We start from the raw sequence: 16,907 nt of genomic DNA, 5'->3' as shown, positions 1-16,907 counted from the left end.
CAGAGCTGCTGAATTAAAATACATTATGTGGAAGAACTGTAACTGAGAAAAAAAATGTATGTAATCATGTATGAAATCCGAATGCATACGACCTTAATCATGTGAGACAAAATGCCCGGACGTGGCTGACTAATAAAATAAAGCAGCACATACGGTCCTAAATGTTTTTCTGTCATGTGGGCAACACTGCTGGGTAGATGATAGAACAGTTATATAAGCTTTCAAATAGATGTTATTTTCACAGTAAACACTGGACAGGGCAGATTACAGAGCAGTTATAAAATGTTGGCTAAAGTTTGGGCTTGTGGTGATGCTCGGGGAAAGGTCATGAGGTCACTAAAATAAATTTGCTGTCTCTCCCTGGAGTGTGAAATTGCACTGCAAATTTCATGCCGGAGCAACGTATGCTTGTCACAGGCAGACAGAGGCAATCACGTAACCTTTTAGGTCACGGTGGATGTAAAAAAGATCTACAATCACTCCGACAGCCTTGTTGGAGCCATCAATGTGAGGAATTGAGCTGATTAGACAAAACAGATCGAACAATCAGAACAAATAAATAAAAGGCAGCTCTTGTTTTTCTACATTCGAGGGTGCCTCCTCTTTTTATCTGGCCACGCTTAGTCCCCAAACCGACTATGTGCCACTTTAAATGCAAATTCTATTTTATTTCTTTTAAAAGGAAGAACACTGACACAAGATAATCCCTCTAGGAGTTGCATCGGAGAGACCGCCTGCAAAATAACATTCTTCGGGGAAACATCAAGACGCACACAGATTGCTTAAGCAAGTCGCCACCTGCTAGTTTTGTGAAAAAGCATCTCGCAGCATTTAATGTAAGTGTTGGTTTCCTGGTGGGATTGGTAATAGAGCTGTAAAAATGACTGAAGAATGTCTGTGAAAGAAGTCTTCCATAATCCATTAGAATTCATGCATGGGATCAAAGAGACAAACACAAAACTTCCTCCTAGACACGATAACAAAAAAAAAAAAAAAAATCACATTTATATGCTTGAGAGACACTGATACACTATTAGTGCTCGGTTTCCTACCTCATACTCCTGGGAGAAGCGGAGGCCGTCGTTGGCCTTCAGTCGTTCAATGTGGTCGGCCAGATCAACGACAGGAATGGGCGGGTGCTCCCTCATCCCTGGGAGAGGAAGAGGAGGAGGAGGAGGAGGAGGAGGAGGAGGAGGAGGAGGAGGAGGAGGAGGAGGAGGAGGAGGAAGAGGAAGAGGGGGGAAGACAAAGAGAAGAGTGAGACCTGGCGGTTCCTACACGAAACACGCATCGACATTGACTTGCACAAACACTGGTTGGACCACAGGGTGAGTGAGGCTGCCAGTGGGACCATGAGGTGGCTGTGTAACGGTGAGGAGAGTGCACTTTGTTCAACAATGCATGAAGAGAGGGAGGAAAGAGAGGAGAAAGAGAGGGAGAGAGAGAGAGAGAGAGAGAGGGGAAAGCGCGCACAAGTTGAAACAGGCTGGTGACATTTGGTGATATCGTCATGCTAAGTGAGGAGGACAGAGGTGGGGCTGGCTCGGCGATGCACATGAGTGACTGGGTGAGCATGCTCCTGGAAGGAAGCAGGAGGCAGACATCTCTCTGACTCCACAACGCTCAATTGGTGGCAGAGGTGGGATCAGAGCAAGAACCCACAAGTCTCTACAAATGAGTCACACTGTCACTTCCCAGAGATGGAAAAAAAAAAAACTGACTGGTCACCAGCCAAAACTCATTTCTTTGAAAATCTCTTTCCCTACAATAGACTATCTCTCGGCCCAGCCTGGAGCGCTTGGGCTGGATTAATTTCAAACAACCCCCCTGCCGCTCTCCAGATTTCTCATCGCTGGGTTATTGGATGATTTATTGCTAATCTACCGACACAAATTCCCCCTGTGCCTCTGAACTTGGCAAGGCTCTGTGCTTAAACGGATTGCCGGGAACTTGCCCTGTGTGTTAAAAGTTAACTGTATGCCACGCATGACAACGCTACAGAGTTACACATGGAGCATCATTAACGTAACATATAGCCTTGGAGTCACACAGGGATCAGAAAGACACTTTCAAACACTATAGGTATTAGCATTACTGCCTTTGGCTGAGCGAACCTATAAGGTCATGGGTTATACTTTCAGATGAGTGACTGCTGCAAGCTCATTATTGCTGCAATGCTAATGGCTAATGTTGGTAACTATGGCCACTGCACAAAATGAGACCTGACCAATTATACTAATTTAATACTATCACACAGAGGGACCGATAACCCACATTAACATCAGTGTGTGTGTGTTTGCGCGTGTGCGGCCGGGTCTTTTACAGCCATGTTGTTGGTTAAATGGAGAGTGAAGCCATAGATACCAAGGCTAATGCACAGCAAGTGTAACTGACCGCACGGCTCAACTATCCATGAAACCATCTACCCCTCTGCACCTTCTGCACCAAAAAAAAAAAAAAAAAAAAAAAAAGGTGCTGTGGGAAGTTCACAGCCTAGAGAGGACATTTTGCTGCATCCTTGGAGCACCAGAGGCTTTAAGCTTGTGGACTTGCGATGTCTGTCAGGATTGCAACGGGGGAATGGGATCAGGAGCGAGTGAGAGAGGAAGAGAGACTGCACGTGTGGGAAATACACAGTAGGTGAGAGAGCAGACTAACTTGGAGTGTTGGGGCAGCGATGAGAGCTGGGACCTGTGGAGAGAGGAGAGTGAAGGAGGAAGGAAGAAGAACACTCAATCAATGGAGGTGGCTCAGGTTCAGGCCAGGGCCAAACAGTATCTGCAAATAACCTTTCAGGCTAGTTCGCAGTTGTGAGTGCGCGGCTGTTGGTGTTTGCCCTCTCAGGACAATTCAAGTAGTGTACTTTGTGCTGTTAAACAGGAGAGCATACAGCACTTGACTTTAAAACACTCCTGTGACTCCTCGGTGTAAACTGCAGTGCTGCGTAAAGGGCATCAGATGTTTTATCTGATGCGCTGAGAGAATTTTTTATAACATCTTGGTTGTTTTTTTTTTTAAATTCTGGCCATTACTTTGGTAATCAGTTATGATAATATTGTAAACACAAAGTTATTACTAAGATCTATGGACATAGACTATGAGTGGTCACACAGATTTTTGCCATATGATCCAAACTAATCCAAACTTCACTGCATATGAAAGCTCTGTATGCGTAACACCAACATTAGTATTGCTGCAGTGCCTGTGCTGCATGGTGCCTGGTTGTTTTTCTTTAAGATAATGGATTTAAACCCAATGTCAAAAGGTAACCTGATATTAATGAGGCAATCTGCAAAGTCTCGCACTTCCAAAGTAATGAAGGTGGCAGCATCTGGAGGTTAACACCTTTAATCTACAGATATTGAGCCGACACATGTCTTTTCCTGTAAATGTTTGGTGTAACAGGCAACACCGGTGTTGACATGAGTTCATTACCCGGTGAGAAAATTTCCTTAACCAACAGTCAGTATGATTGGTTAGGTTACACCGTGAAATCAGTCTATAGACCTTGATGGATTTTTACAAGTGGCAGTTTGGAGGATGGTTTTCTCCTTCATAGAAATTTGGATAACCTGGGGATTAGTTTCCAACCAGTTTAACCACCTACTTGCCTGTTTTCTTTGCTCCATTGGACTTGGTAAGTACGCTCATATTAGCACAGACGGAAACGATACCCAAAACTACAACCCGGGTCATGTGAGACCAGAATTTCCCTTTAAAATGCTCCTCTGTGACTACTTACAGCAAATTGCGCTGCGCTCTAAATGGTGCTACATGCTTTATCTGGAGTGTTAAACACAAGTGATCTCAGTTAAGTATTTGCAAGTAGCACCTGAACCAGAACTAGTATTTGGCAAGAATAACCCAGGTCATTTACTCACAGAACCAGACGCCTACTGCCTGAGAGCCGCAGGGTGCAGTCCAGGTCTGTTTAACAAACCAACGTGCTGGAGATGCGCTACCATCTACTGGGCCACTTAACAACAATCAGAATCAGAGCAGGAATGTTCACCTGCTGTGGGCGAATCAAAGACAGGAGGAACAAGAGACAGAGGGAATGGGCCTGTTCAATATTCACTCAGCTCAGCCTTAGAGACTCACACGTGATTTCTGATAATCACCACTCTTGAAGCAAAACAGCGAGGTGGAAAAGGGAGAAAAGGAAAGAAATAAATGTTGACGTACGGAGAGAGAGAGAGAGAGAGAGTGGGGATAGTGGAAGAGACAGAGAGAAAGAGAGAGAGAGAGATTACCCTACAGGGGAAATGGAAGACAAAAGAGGAAAGAGGTGGAGTGGGAGGATGGAAGAACAGGGCTCTGTTAGAGCAGCAGCACTGCTTAATTCCTCTGCAGGGGTTCAAAGGGGCTGTGTGTGTGCGTATGTGTGTGTACGGTGAATGGGATCTTTAATAACCCGTGAGAAGGGATACACACACACACACACACACACACACACACACACACACACACACACACACACACACAGAAACACAGAAGTGCACGAAATGCGCGTGCACCGGGAGGTTGACATTTTCTCTCAGCTCCATTGTTCCCTCTGCCTGGCTCACCTTGACATCAGAGGCAGCAGGACTCATTACCAGCTGGGTGGAATGAAAGGAGCTCATGGAGGGAGGAGGAGCGAGGAGCGAGGGAGGAGGGAGGAGATCAGGAGGAAAAAGGAAGGAGGCTGATGCTGAGGCAGGCACGCTGACACAACACCCCCCCCCCCCCAACCTCCATCGCTCTGAAAACCCCCCTCCCCACCACACTTCACTACTGTGCGTGGATGGAATCTGAATTCACTCAGCCTAACTCCAATCACACTGACCAGCAGCGGGTATGATGGCGAACATGATTTGGTTATTTTCTCTTATCGACCTATTTTTCTTTTTCTTTTTCTATTTTTTTCGAGGGGGAGAACTGGTCAGATTTTTTAGCCTGAGGATAAATAAGCACAACACATGAATTTCAACATCTGTTACAAGGCCCTAACAAACAAGAGATCCATCAAAAGAAAGAGGAGGCCAGGTGTTCATTGCACTAGTAGATTGCTTCTGGAAAGGCTGTTTAGAGTTTAGATGAGAAAAAAAATCATTCCAAAATGCAATATCCTCCATTTAAAAAAAAAAAAAAAAATCTTGAAAGTAAAATATAATATAGAACTTTTTTTATAAGTCTGAGTTTTGATATTTCCTGTCAATGCTGAAGAATCCTGTGATTTTAAATTACTCACTGATGAATTACTCACTGGATTTTTATTTTGTCCTAAGCCACCAGGGCAGAATACACTATGTAGTCATTTTTTCTGACAGAAACATTGAGCCAGACTGCCAGGCTCTGATTAAAATTCACACACTTAGGATAGAAGATGGTCATAAATTAAAAAAAGAAAAGAAAAGAAGAAACGTACCCAATACAACAAAGTTTCCTCTGTTTACCACTAAACAGGTGCATGAGAGCAAGAGGGGGTGGGCACTCATATAATATCAGAGTTATTACCTCCACTGTGGACACGGTGCTGTCAGCCATGTCCCTTTGCTTGTTACAGCCGGATTAAGCAACAGGTGTTAAACTGACCAACCTGGTGCAGCGGTGGTGGTTACAGTTCAGGGAAGAACTCATTTCAGTTTTGGGTGAATCTGGTTATAGAGGGTGATCAAGTAGTTGTCATCACTTTGTGCAAAACTATGGCCTTTTTTTTTGTAATCAAAATTTGTGGAGTTGACATCTGTGAGTTTGTGCAATTTGACACAGATACACACAATAATCGGACTCAAGAAAATGCTGAATCTGCATTACAAACAGAGTTGTACTTATTAATAATAGTAAGTAAGTAAGTAGCAGTGCATATGGCACCGGCAGCGTTAAGGAGTGCTTACATCGGTGTTTCATTCAACATGTGACTAATATAATTGCACAGTAACAATAGCAGTTGCGACACAGCAATGAAACAATTCCTACAGCTGTTGAGCTGTGTAAACTGTGTAACGCTGAAGTCATCATTTCAGACAACAGGTAATAAAAGCACACAGCTGTCTTGTGGAAGGATTAAAGATGAGAAATAAATAATGCTGTACTTGAAAGATGTGTGGGACTGTTTGGCCTTGGTGGAGGTGCACACTCTACTGAATGCCAATCCAGTTACCCCCACCAAGGAGGTTATGTTTTCACCCGGGTATATTTGTTGGTTTGTTTATTACCTCTGCCAAGGAGATGATGTTTTTTTTTCCCATAGCTGTTGGTTTGTTTGTTTATGTTCAAAGCTGTGCAAAGATGTGCTGAATCTATGTGCACCAAACCAAGGCGAGAGATGGAGCATGGGCCACGTAAGAACTCAATACATCTTGAAGGATCCATATTCTTCTTCAATCAATTGTGAAACAGGGCATTTCTGATATCTTAGGGGTAAAAATATATGTAAAAAAACAAAACAAAACACCTTCTGCATGGCCCAGTTTCTTCTTCCCCTGTTCTCTGGACTGTATAATGATGCAATTTCTGTGGACTCATGATTATGTGCCTTCAATGAGGAGGCCCTCCGACCGCCGTGTTTTTGTTTATTTTGTTGGTACAGTACTGTTGTATGGACCAAGTGTGTATTGTATGAAAAAATTTGGCCCTGATGCTGTATGCTTGAACACATTTGTGTCATTTTGGGCACTTTTTGTTGTTATTTGTTCTTATGTCTTTTTATAAAATGAAAATTTAATAAAGACACCTTAATCTTAAAAAAAATCTGACATTTTTTATGGTGTTGACATCTCTGTCATGTCTCCAGTTGTAGGAAACACGTTTTTTTTTCCCGAAAGCTTCAATAAACCCATTTTGGCACATACTAATACACAGGTGTCCAGAAACCAAGCATGGATGCCTTACAGCAGGTGTTGTTCAGTGCACTCACAGGGTATATACAGGAATCTTGAAGTTAATTCTAATACCTTTTTAAGACTTTTTCAAGACCTTCTCAATATTTTTCAGTACCTCACCGCCACTTCAAGCTGTAACCATTTACATCAGTGACACTTTTAACTTAACAGTTCTAGTTTGTGATAAAGACTATAGACCACTATGATACAACAGTATTCAAAATAGGCTGGGATAATAAATAAAAGGCAAAGTTTATAATAGAAAAAAAACAAAAAATCATTGCTCCACTCTCAAAAAACCCAAACAACAATCTTCTTTTCTTTTTCATGTACCGGTTCATCTTTGTTTTTTAATAAAATGAATAAATTCACACACTTTCACAATGTTTTTTAGGACTCAAACTCTTGGACAGCTAATTCTGAAAAAATACCTTCAAAATTTAAGACTTTATAAAGTCGTGAAAAGACTTTTTAATACTTTTTAAGGGTCTTAATTTTCCCAAAATTGATTTATCACCTTTTAATACTTTTCAAGACCCCGCGGATACCCTGACTCAAAGCCTAATATAATGGATATAGTGGTACACTGTCAACAGTACAGTAAATCACATGAACATCTCACAGTCAGGAAGTGCATTTCTGAGGAGCAGGTGCAGACAGGAAACAGAGAACACTTCACTATATCTAGCTACATGTGTATTACCTGGGGTCTGGTAGTTGAGTCTTCTCATCTCCACAGGGTCAGAGGAGTTGCCCAGAAGCGAGTCCTTCACCCCACCTGAATGCTCATCTTTGGGTAGCGGTGATGCCCGCTTCCTGTGGTGGCAGAAACAGAGAGTGAAGTTTTTAATCATCTAACTGAGCATGAAGTTAGCCTTCAATTCGATAAGCCAGCTCCGATTGACAATTACAGGATGACACAGAATGATGTTAATGTTTCTTCTATATGATTAGGAAAATACAACATGAGGAAAATGCATCAAAGTCTTTGCTGTGCTGGACACTTGAGGAGATTAATGGCACAGTTAATGCTTCTCAGAAGTAGTTCTGAGGACCAGCAGCTCAAGAGACAGTAGGTACCAGGGCATTACCCCCATTAGTTTGCCAACTGGAATTTAATGTGTTTGAAGAAACACCATCATTTTCCTGGAGTGGGTAAGTTGGGTTTGTTTGCTGCTGGATAGGTGACAGCTGCTATGTGTGTATGTGTACGTGAACGTGTGTGTTTGTGTGTAGCAAAGATTTAAATGTGTGATTTCTGCTGCTGTGTGTGTGCTAACAACACATTGTGTTTACTGGCTTTCCAGATTGAGAGGAAAACAGGCGGATGCTGTAATTAGCTCATCAGCTGGGTGGCACAACACTGGGTAATTAGACCAGTTCTGCAGCACCTGCGCTGCCAGGCCTGGCCTAGCTGAGTCTAACACAGCACAGAACAGCAGAGCACAGCTCGGACTGGCTCAGCTCAGTCGACCGTAGGTTTGTCCATCAGGTGGAGAGAGGAATGGAAAATGCATTCTGCTTGTATTCTGATGTTCAGACAGCTAGCATCTGTTGACACACACACAGACACACACAAACAGGCACACAGATGTACGCTTTCCCACCTCTCTCCCTTTCACAACTACACACTCACACAGATACAGCTGCAGTCTCACAAGCCTTCTGACTGCAAATGGAAATGGGTGGAAGGAAGCATCAGGACGCCCTGTGGAAATTTCACATCTCATTGCACTCCATTTGCAAGTGGCGAGCGTGGGTTTTAGGCAGGAGCAGGGCCTTCTGTTGAAGCCCCGGCGTGGTGAGAATACATAAAGCTGGTGCTGCACACACAGCCTTAACCCGGTCCACCTCTGCCGTTGGGGCTCGGGCCTCACCGCCACCTGTTATCTTACGCTGCAGAGGCTTAAGCTAATGCTAGCAGCGTGACGGCTAATCTATGACAAGCATCTCTTCCTCCCCAGCGGAGAGCTGAGCCAGACCGTATCCGGTTTTCCCAGAGATCACCGCTGAGCTGGGCTGGGGGAGGGGAGAGGGGGGGTGAAAAAGTTGGGCATCTGTGATCTGTTCTCCACACCCCTCATCTCTCCCTCTGACCCAATCAGATGCCAATCTACATGACACTTCAGTGCTGGGCTAAAGTAAACATGGCAGCAATCTCAATGGGGTTATTCATCTCAGGCTCAAAATGAGGGTTAAGATGTGTGAGAATGTAAGCACACACAGACTTACACACTCACACAGACTTACACACACACACACACACACACACACATAGGCACACAGTGGGAGTATGAGTGTGTGCGTGCAGTACAGGGAGCACTTAATGAGGGTAGAACAGGACCCTTTGTTGAGACTCCTGCCACGAGGAAGCAGGGAGAGGGGGGGGAAAAAAGGCTAAAAGTGGAGGAATGGGTCTCGGTGGAAAATGTCAGATTAAAAGATGGGAACATTTCTTTTTCAGCAGTTTCCCCGTCTGGCATTTACTTCACAATGGCCCATTCAGCAGCAGGTGATGCCTTGGCATATTCAGATGGGGCCAATCTTGAAGGGGTGCGCTGACACTGGCTGGATAATGAAACACAGCACGGAGACAAACCATGGCAGACAGGACGATCTGAGGAGGAACAGTGGCACTAGATGTGGAACATGCACTGGTACACGGATATGACCTGGGGGTCCCTTTAACCCCAGTTAACAAGGGCTGCAGTGTCTGCTCCCTCTCACAGCTTTTAAGTCCTGTCAAACTGAACAAATTACATTAGACACATCAATTTAGAGATGTTTGCTTGTATTTCTTTTTGAGTGCTTTTTTTGAGGGGGAAATTGGAGCTGAGAGGTAGCTGACTGTGCAGCCCTGTGGAGCTGATGAATACCACCAATTTGACAACACAAATGAAGGGGACTTGGGTAGTGGGGGATGAAGTTGTGACTGGTATAACGGTGACAGTACCCACCTTTCCTGTTTGCTGCATTCACAGAGGGCAAAAAAGAAGGGGTGGGGGGGTTAATAGGTAATTGTTTCCCATATGGAACTAGCACGTCTCCACTCAGTGTTGTTCTGACTCTACTATTTTCAGAGGAAGAAACATCTCGTCCTTCCAGAAAGTGAAACCACATCTTGAAAACACAGCATTAAAAGTTACCCTAACACTTGCTGGATACTTTTTTTTTTTTTTTTTAAATAACCGCATCATGACACTGCTGGTGTGGGCCTTGGCGAATATGCAGGTAGCAATAACAATCCGAGTTGGAGTGTGATTATGCGTTTGCACATTTACTGCCATTCCACAGTGAAAAGGGCACACAGCCACCTCCCCACAGTCCCTCCTGTCAATCTGTGTCTACGTGGAGAAAGGGCTTCCAAACAGTGGATGTGCTGCTCAGCAGTGAGCTGTCTAAAGACCTATTATTAACCAGTCGCTTTCAAAGTCTGCCACACAGCAGTCTGCAAGACTGTGGATGGCAGCGTCGAGAATAGGTATGATGGGAAATGGCAAATTTGTAATAGAGCCATCAAGAGAAGATAGGGAGGCGGGACTTCATCAGGGAAGAGGCCAACTGAGGTGGATAATGGCTCACAGGCGATAGTTTCCCATTGTCAAATGGTCTTTTGACAATGTCCAAACTATGTTATCACTATAATTATGGACTTTGTAGTCAACATACAAATAAACGTGTAATGCAAAGCTTGAATGTAGATCTGCAAGTAATTATTGTTTTAATTCTGTCAATTTATTGTTTGATCAATTATCTGGTTTGTATGTATTTACTTTGTTATTTAATTTATTACGATAAAATCAGGAAAAAGAAGCTTCACATTTTAGAGGAAGGACCCACCATGTTTTGCACGTGTGCTTCATAAATTACTTAGAACAGTTAATCATTTATGAAAATATCAAACAGGTTTTGGAATAGCAAATTATTTCAGCGTTAGTTGTTTTATTTTATTTATCTGCACCTCCACAACATCTTGTTGGCCGGTGTGTATCCACACTGCTGCACAGGGGCACTCAAAGTGCTTTTAAGCGATATTGACTGAGCTTTTTACTTAAGCCCTCTGTTGCAGTCTTCTGTTTGTTCGGTGAAATGACCAATGGTGCTGGCCATTTCTCACTTCTAACTAAGAGTTTTTGACAGCCAAGCTTTGCTTTTCATTAGGGAGGCGATGTCAGCTGCCATTCCAACTGACACTTCATATAGCACTGTTAACAACGGCCAACTGGGCCAAAACCTTTTGAGGAGAAATGAAGAATTTCTGAAAGACAAATCAATCCGTCTTTGGTTCCTCTCCAGTTCCACTGTATATTATGGTAAGGTTGTTAGGATGCGGATGTTGCTGTTTGGTGTGTGAGCAACCCGGTGCAAGTGGCAGAGGGTGGATGTCTCATTACCATTCCTGATGCAACCAAAAGAAATGTACAATCACATGTGTCACTGCAGTTCAGCCTCAGACAAACACGGTTGAGTATGACTGACAGAATAGCACGGCCTCTTACTTCTTAAAGAGCAGGATGGCGATGACGATGATGATTATGAGGATCACAGCCAACACTGGGCCCATGACCCACAGCATTTCGGTTTGCTCCGTCCCTTGAGCCATACTCGCTGTGACCTGGATTGGGTCTGAGTAGGGACTGGCTGAAAATGTCATCTGTGAGGGGAAAAAAAGAAGAAAAAGTGCAGGTACATAAGAACGGAGTCACTTCAGAGCTGTGAGATGATTGCAAACTTTTCGCTTCATATAGCACTTTTAGAGTTCACAGAAAGCCTTATTAACAACATCCCACTCATCATACTGTATAGAAAGAAGAGCTGAACTTTCCGAGAACAGGTCTGTTTGTCTATTTGCAGTTGAACTATTAAAGGATTTGGATGATATGAGGTTGAACTGAATCTAGAGTTGAATACTTTTCTAGGTGAACTGTAAAGAAACTGCAGCTACTTTTTAGTACAGCAAAAACTCCAACAAAATTCAAGGTATTAGATCTTTTTTTTTTTTTTTTTTTGCTGAGGTTAAAGACATTCAAAGGGATGGGTCATACATTTGTTATGAAAAAAGTGTTCAGAGGTGGTAAACAACAGGAGACAGCAACAGACAACCGAACAGTTTAGAACAAAGTTAAATTATTTGTATGGAGCCAAATTATCTCAAGGCACTTTTCAAATAGAATAGGTCTAGACCTTCTCTTTATAATATTTATTCACAGAGACCCAACAATTCCCATGAAGAGCCCAACAAATCAAAAGAAACATTAATGCAATATTATGTTTTATGTATGTAACACCGTTGGAGTCAATGAAATGCCGAACAGTAGTGTTAGCTAAGTCTACCTTAATAAAGAAAAAGAATCAGACTAATTTATGCTAATAATAGGCCACGGTTCAGGGAAGCAGGTGCACAAGCCATAAAACTATCAACCAAACTAAAAGACACTTTACCAAAAACAATAACCATCTTGGCTAATGAAGTTATTATTATGTTTCAATTAAAGCACTGCATCACATTAGAGGAAACTGAGAGTGCTGATGACAGAGCAAGCGTGAGACAGGAGAGTGAGAGAGGTAGAGACAGTGAGGCAGGGATTAGTGTGCATGTCCCTTGGCCGCTAAGATAAATGGGGGCACAGGAGAGGACTCATCTCTTCTTCATTAGTGTTCACACCGTGACGGAAGAGAAGGAGGAGGAGGAGGAGGAGGAGGAGGTGACTGCGAGGGTGCGTTTCCTCCTTGGCTGTAAATGAGACATCTCCCCCCTCTCCTTCGTCTTCGAATAACGGAGGGGGAGAGGAGGAGGGTTGGGTGGAGTGTGTGTGAGTCTGCATCTGAGGAGTGGGTGCACGGGGTGATGCAGTGTGGCGTTTGAAAAAGTGTCTGAGAGACGGGGGAGTCCAACTGCGGGAGAGCAAGGTGACAGATGAGGAAAACAAAGAGGGAGGTGCGAGGCATCTGTCGTTAGAGCTCAGCGTGCCTCCTACTGAACGGTGATGGGAGATGCAGGTCTGGGAGCGGAGGAGGGAGTGCGGAGGGGCATGGGTGACAGATCGCAGCCCTCGAAGGGAATTGGGCTCACAGCATGCAGCGGGAGTGGCGGGGCGGCAAGCAGCAGTAATCCGGATCATTAGCCGCACAGCAGCCTGCTCTTCGGCACACAGGCAGATATTAATTGGAAAGATAAGCTTAGATGAGCTCAAAGAGTCCTGCGCTCTGTCATATAGTTCTGTTATCTCCTGTACTCCCGGGCAGCTGCCAGTAAAATTTACAGTACGGGCGTGCGAGTGTTACTGCATGCCTCAATCATGTACATGCAAACCAGCATGCTCCAGTATTAGGCCCAGACACAAAGTAACTCAAGTGGGAAAGTGAAAAGAGTCACATTTGTATACCGAAGCAGTAGTTTAGAGCAGAAATATTTTCCATTTGTCTTTTACACACACAAATACACACATCAGGCACATGAGACTCCTTCTCTCCTGATTTGTGTGCCTTAGGGAAGAACCTATTATCTAAGAACAAAGAGAAACGACACAGCGGTGGGACGCGTCTGATGTGACAACACCACAAGGCTTCCTGTTCCTTCGAGAGGGCCCAAAGAAGGCTGTAGGATGTGGCCCTGCAGGGAATCCTGGGAAAAAAGTTGCTTTTTCCTAGAGTAACAAATGACTGCAGCTGTGCTTTCATAGAAGGATAAGAGAGAGAGACCGAGAGCAGAGGAGAGGGCCCAACAAAAATAGAGGGCTTTTTGTCTGTTGGTCACGGCGGAGTACTGGGATCATCCATCTGAACGGCACTAACATCTGATAAAAGCTCAGCCACGCAGCTCCTAATGCTCCTGCCCTCGCCGAGCGGGTTCACAATGGGGAGATGGTGCAGTGAAGGAATGTGTGAGCCTGAGAGTGAGTGAGTCAAAGACAGTGAAAGTGACTGCAAGTGTATGTGTTTCCCACCCTGAATCAGTGTGAATAAATGTGCCCATTATCGACTTGGATGAAGGTAAGTAGGGCTGGATCCACGTTAATAAAACATCTGGATTCCTTAAGCTCAGATGTCAACAAATATAAAATCTTTGGAAAGCCCTAAATCTTTAAATAAACAAAGAGCAGTATTCAACAGACTGAAGTAGCAGACTTCTCATTTTTTAACCACCTGTCTGATGTTTCTCTCAATTACAATGTCTTAACTTTAGCTAATTAGTATTAATTGGGTAAGAAAATTTGCATTGAGTGAAGTGTTTTGTTTTTTTCTACGGTTAAGCCAGAGGCTGTACCAAGCTGCAGACTGGGAGAGAAAGTGAAGTGTTTTGCCGAGTAGAGTTTTCCCAGGTAAAACAATTCAGTCTATTGCATTACATCAGTATCATAACTTGAATCTCCCAGTTAACTTTATCAGCCTATCTAACCTGCAGTGTTAGGAGATTGTGAAAAATGATGTGTGAGCGTAAAGTAAACAAAGTACCTGCTCTTCAGCTCTGCAGTTTGATAATATTCAGCCACCATGTGGTCTTGTATGCTGATTAGACCTCATTTTCTGCTTGTGCTGACAAGCCACTCCAAACTGAAGAGGCTTCTCAGTCAACACCAAATGCCTTCATACCTCAACTATGTTGTTGTTGTTTTTTCTTATAAATGTTAAAAAGTAAAATCTATGTGGATTTTATAAGAAAACTGAGAATGACTAGATACTGAATTCAACTGTGTTGTAGTCTCCACCCGTCTATAGTGACAGGGGGAGAACGGAGAGGTAGGCACTGGGATGTAGACACTGTATATACAAACATTATGTGTGAATGAATGTAGACAGTGTTTGCTCATGTTGGTACGTGTGTGTATCTGTCTGCAAGGGGGGGAAAAAAAAGTGTGATTGTGTGTAAAAACTGTAAACAAATGTGTGTAACAGTGTGTGTGCGTGTGAGCATATGTGGGACATCAGTTTTTTTTAGCCTTTTCTCAAGCTCCTCTGAGCCTCCACAAGTGTGTGTGTTTGTCTAGGTTGCAGCCGCTTTGAGTGTGTGTGTGCGATCGTAAGTGTTTGTCTGAGACAGAGTAAGAGAACAAGAGAGAGCGAGTGGGTGATGAGAGATGGCAAAGAGTGACGAGACGGAGAGAGAGACTCAGGCATAGGTGTTACGGTAGTAGCAGTATATCAAGTCTGCTATCTGGCCTGTGGGCTACACAGCCTCCCCAGTCGGCCGCTGCTCTGCTTTCCCCCGAGCACAGGATGCACTATGCGCAACACAGGCACTTTTGTTTCAACTTGTCGTTGACCTCTAGCAGCCACATCTCGCCAAAAGTGTCTTAAATAAGCCGCAGGGGTGCACGCTGCACAAATAAACAAACATGCAAAGATGCCCATTATCTATCTGCTGCTGTCTCTGCCTCCCAAGGGGAAGTCGAGGAGCCCGCGTTCTCCTCATTGTTGCATGACATAAGGAGAGACAGCAAGAGGGAGAGAGCAAGAAGGCAAGACAGAGAAATATGGAGACATTTTTCCCTCACACAGCCTCTCTCTCTCCCTGACACTGCTCCAGAATCTGCACTTTTCCCCTCTCCGGCTGTCTGACTACAGAGCATCCAGATATCTGGAGGCAACACTAGAGGGAGAAGGCTCTAGGGGAGAGTGACATAGCGCACTTGAATGGAAAATCCCATGGATGTTGTGTATATTTCTACCACCCTCGGTGAAATGTGGGTATAAAAATGCTTTAAGTATCCACTAAAAAACATATTTTTTTCATAATTCTCTCTTGATATTGTTTGTCAAAGGCTTTTAAATTTTAAACGAAGCCGGTTTTCCATGTTAAGGGGTGTTTTGAGCCCAAAGCACCAACAGAATTAGTGCTACAAAGCCAATTCTTGTTGAGAGTGAGGAGAATATAAATGCCTGGATAGCAGTGCAAACACAAAACTGTGGTAAACACATTTGAGCACTCTCCCCGCTTTGGCTTCTCTCTGCGCCACCAGCTCACCTCTTCCTTATCAAGAGAAAAGCACACATTAGCTCAACCTCGTCCTCTACCACCAGCTCGCTCTGTCTCATCTGAGCTTCACAGGCTGGACAGGACACAAGACAAAAATGTAGCTTCCCTCTTTTCCTCCATCCAACGCCACCCCTCCTCTCTTTCTCACATCACACAATATTTCATGCTACCTCCCTCCCTCACTCTCTTCTCGCATTAAATGATACTGTTTATACACACCCAGCATCTATCATCCCATTTCACACTTCCCCCAGCTTGTTTATCTGCCTTGGGTGCTGGGGAGACATGAAGGCGCACTCTCTTCGTCTTTCTCTCTCTCTCTCTCTTCCCCCTTTGCCTTCCTTCCTTCTCCTCTTCCCTCCAACCACTGCTGGCTGCTTGTGGCCATTGATATACGACGACTTATTAAACCCTGGCGGTCTTGTTTGATCTACGCTTGGGGAGTTTGGGTGGTGGCGAGGAAGTGTAGTAAAGATACAAGTCATTTACTCCAGTACTTGTTGTCTTATTCTCCTGGGTCTGGTGAAGATCTGGCTCGAGGCAACTTCTGCTAACTGCTGGATCTCCCTGCACGCTTTACCTTCTGTACCCGTCTGTGTTTGGTAATAAACATTTGCAAGCGCAGCGTTGGGGGTGACAAAAACAAACACTGCTGCGGTGTCTGACTTTCCCAAAGAGTGCGGTTAGGGGGATTTGTGCAGCAATCAATGACAGCCTGCTTGTAGTCGCCACCTCAGAATTCAGTGGGTTTACGTGTACACAAGAAACCAGGTTATTGGGGAAAAATGAGAAAATCAAGGTGTTTACATGCACTGCAATAATCTTGTTACTCTTAATCCTGTAGTTATTATATACAGCAGGTCACTTATTGGATTTCTTTCCTCCCCCCTACTGTAGTTTTGAACCAAGGATATTTTAAGTGAATTCGTGACAGTACAATGCTACAGCCTGAAGAGTTTTTCTTCCTTCCAGAGCATTTGGACTGACGGTTCAGTGAGAGGACACTGTCGTAAGGAACTTTTACATAAAGTCAGCTGTTCGGCTGAGAACTAATCCATATTCAT

The 16,907-nt window shown here is 44.0% G+C and overlaps 1 protein-coding gene across 2 annotated transcripts in view; it reads right to left on the bottom strand.

Annotated features, from left to right (window-relative positions):
- The window catches only part of ptprfb (protein tyrosine phosphatase receptor type Fb), a 174,055-nt gene that overhangs the window by 22,745 nt on the left and 134,403 nt on the right, over positions 1–16,907 (bottom strand). For both annotated transcript variants that reach the window (XM_083991830.1, XM_083991829.1), the window contains exons 19-21: positions 11,366–11,520; positions 7,570–7,682; positions 1,053–1,150 (exon numbers count right to left, since the gene is read on the bottom strand). In XM_083991830.1, coding sequence (XP_083847956.1) covers positions 1,053–1,150; positions 7,570–7,682; positions 11,366–11,520 — 366 coding nt within the window. The remainder of the gene's footprint in view (positions 1–1,052; positions 1,151–7,569; positions 7,683–11,365; positions 11,521–16,907) is intronic.

Source organism: Trachurus trachurus (assembly GCF_905171665.1).
Source record: "Trachurus trachurus genome assembly, chromosome: 17".
Classification (NCBI taxonomy): domain Eukaryota; kingdom Metazoa; phylum Chordata; class Actinopteri; order Carangiformes; family Carangidae; genus Trachurus; species Trachurus trachurus.
The sequence above is the reverse complement of the archived record's forward strand: the minus strand, read 5'-3'. Positions and strand labels throughout refer to the sequence as shown.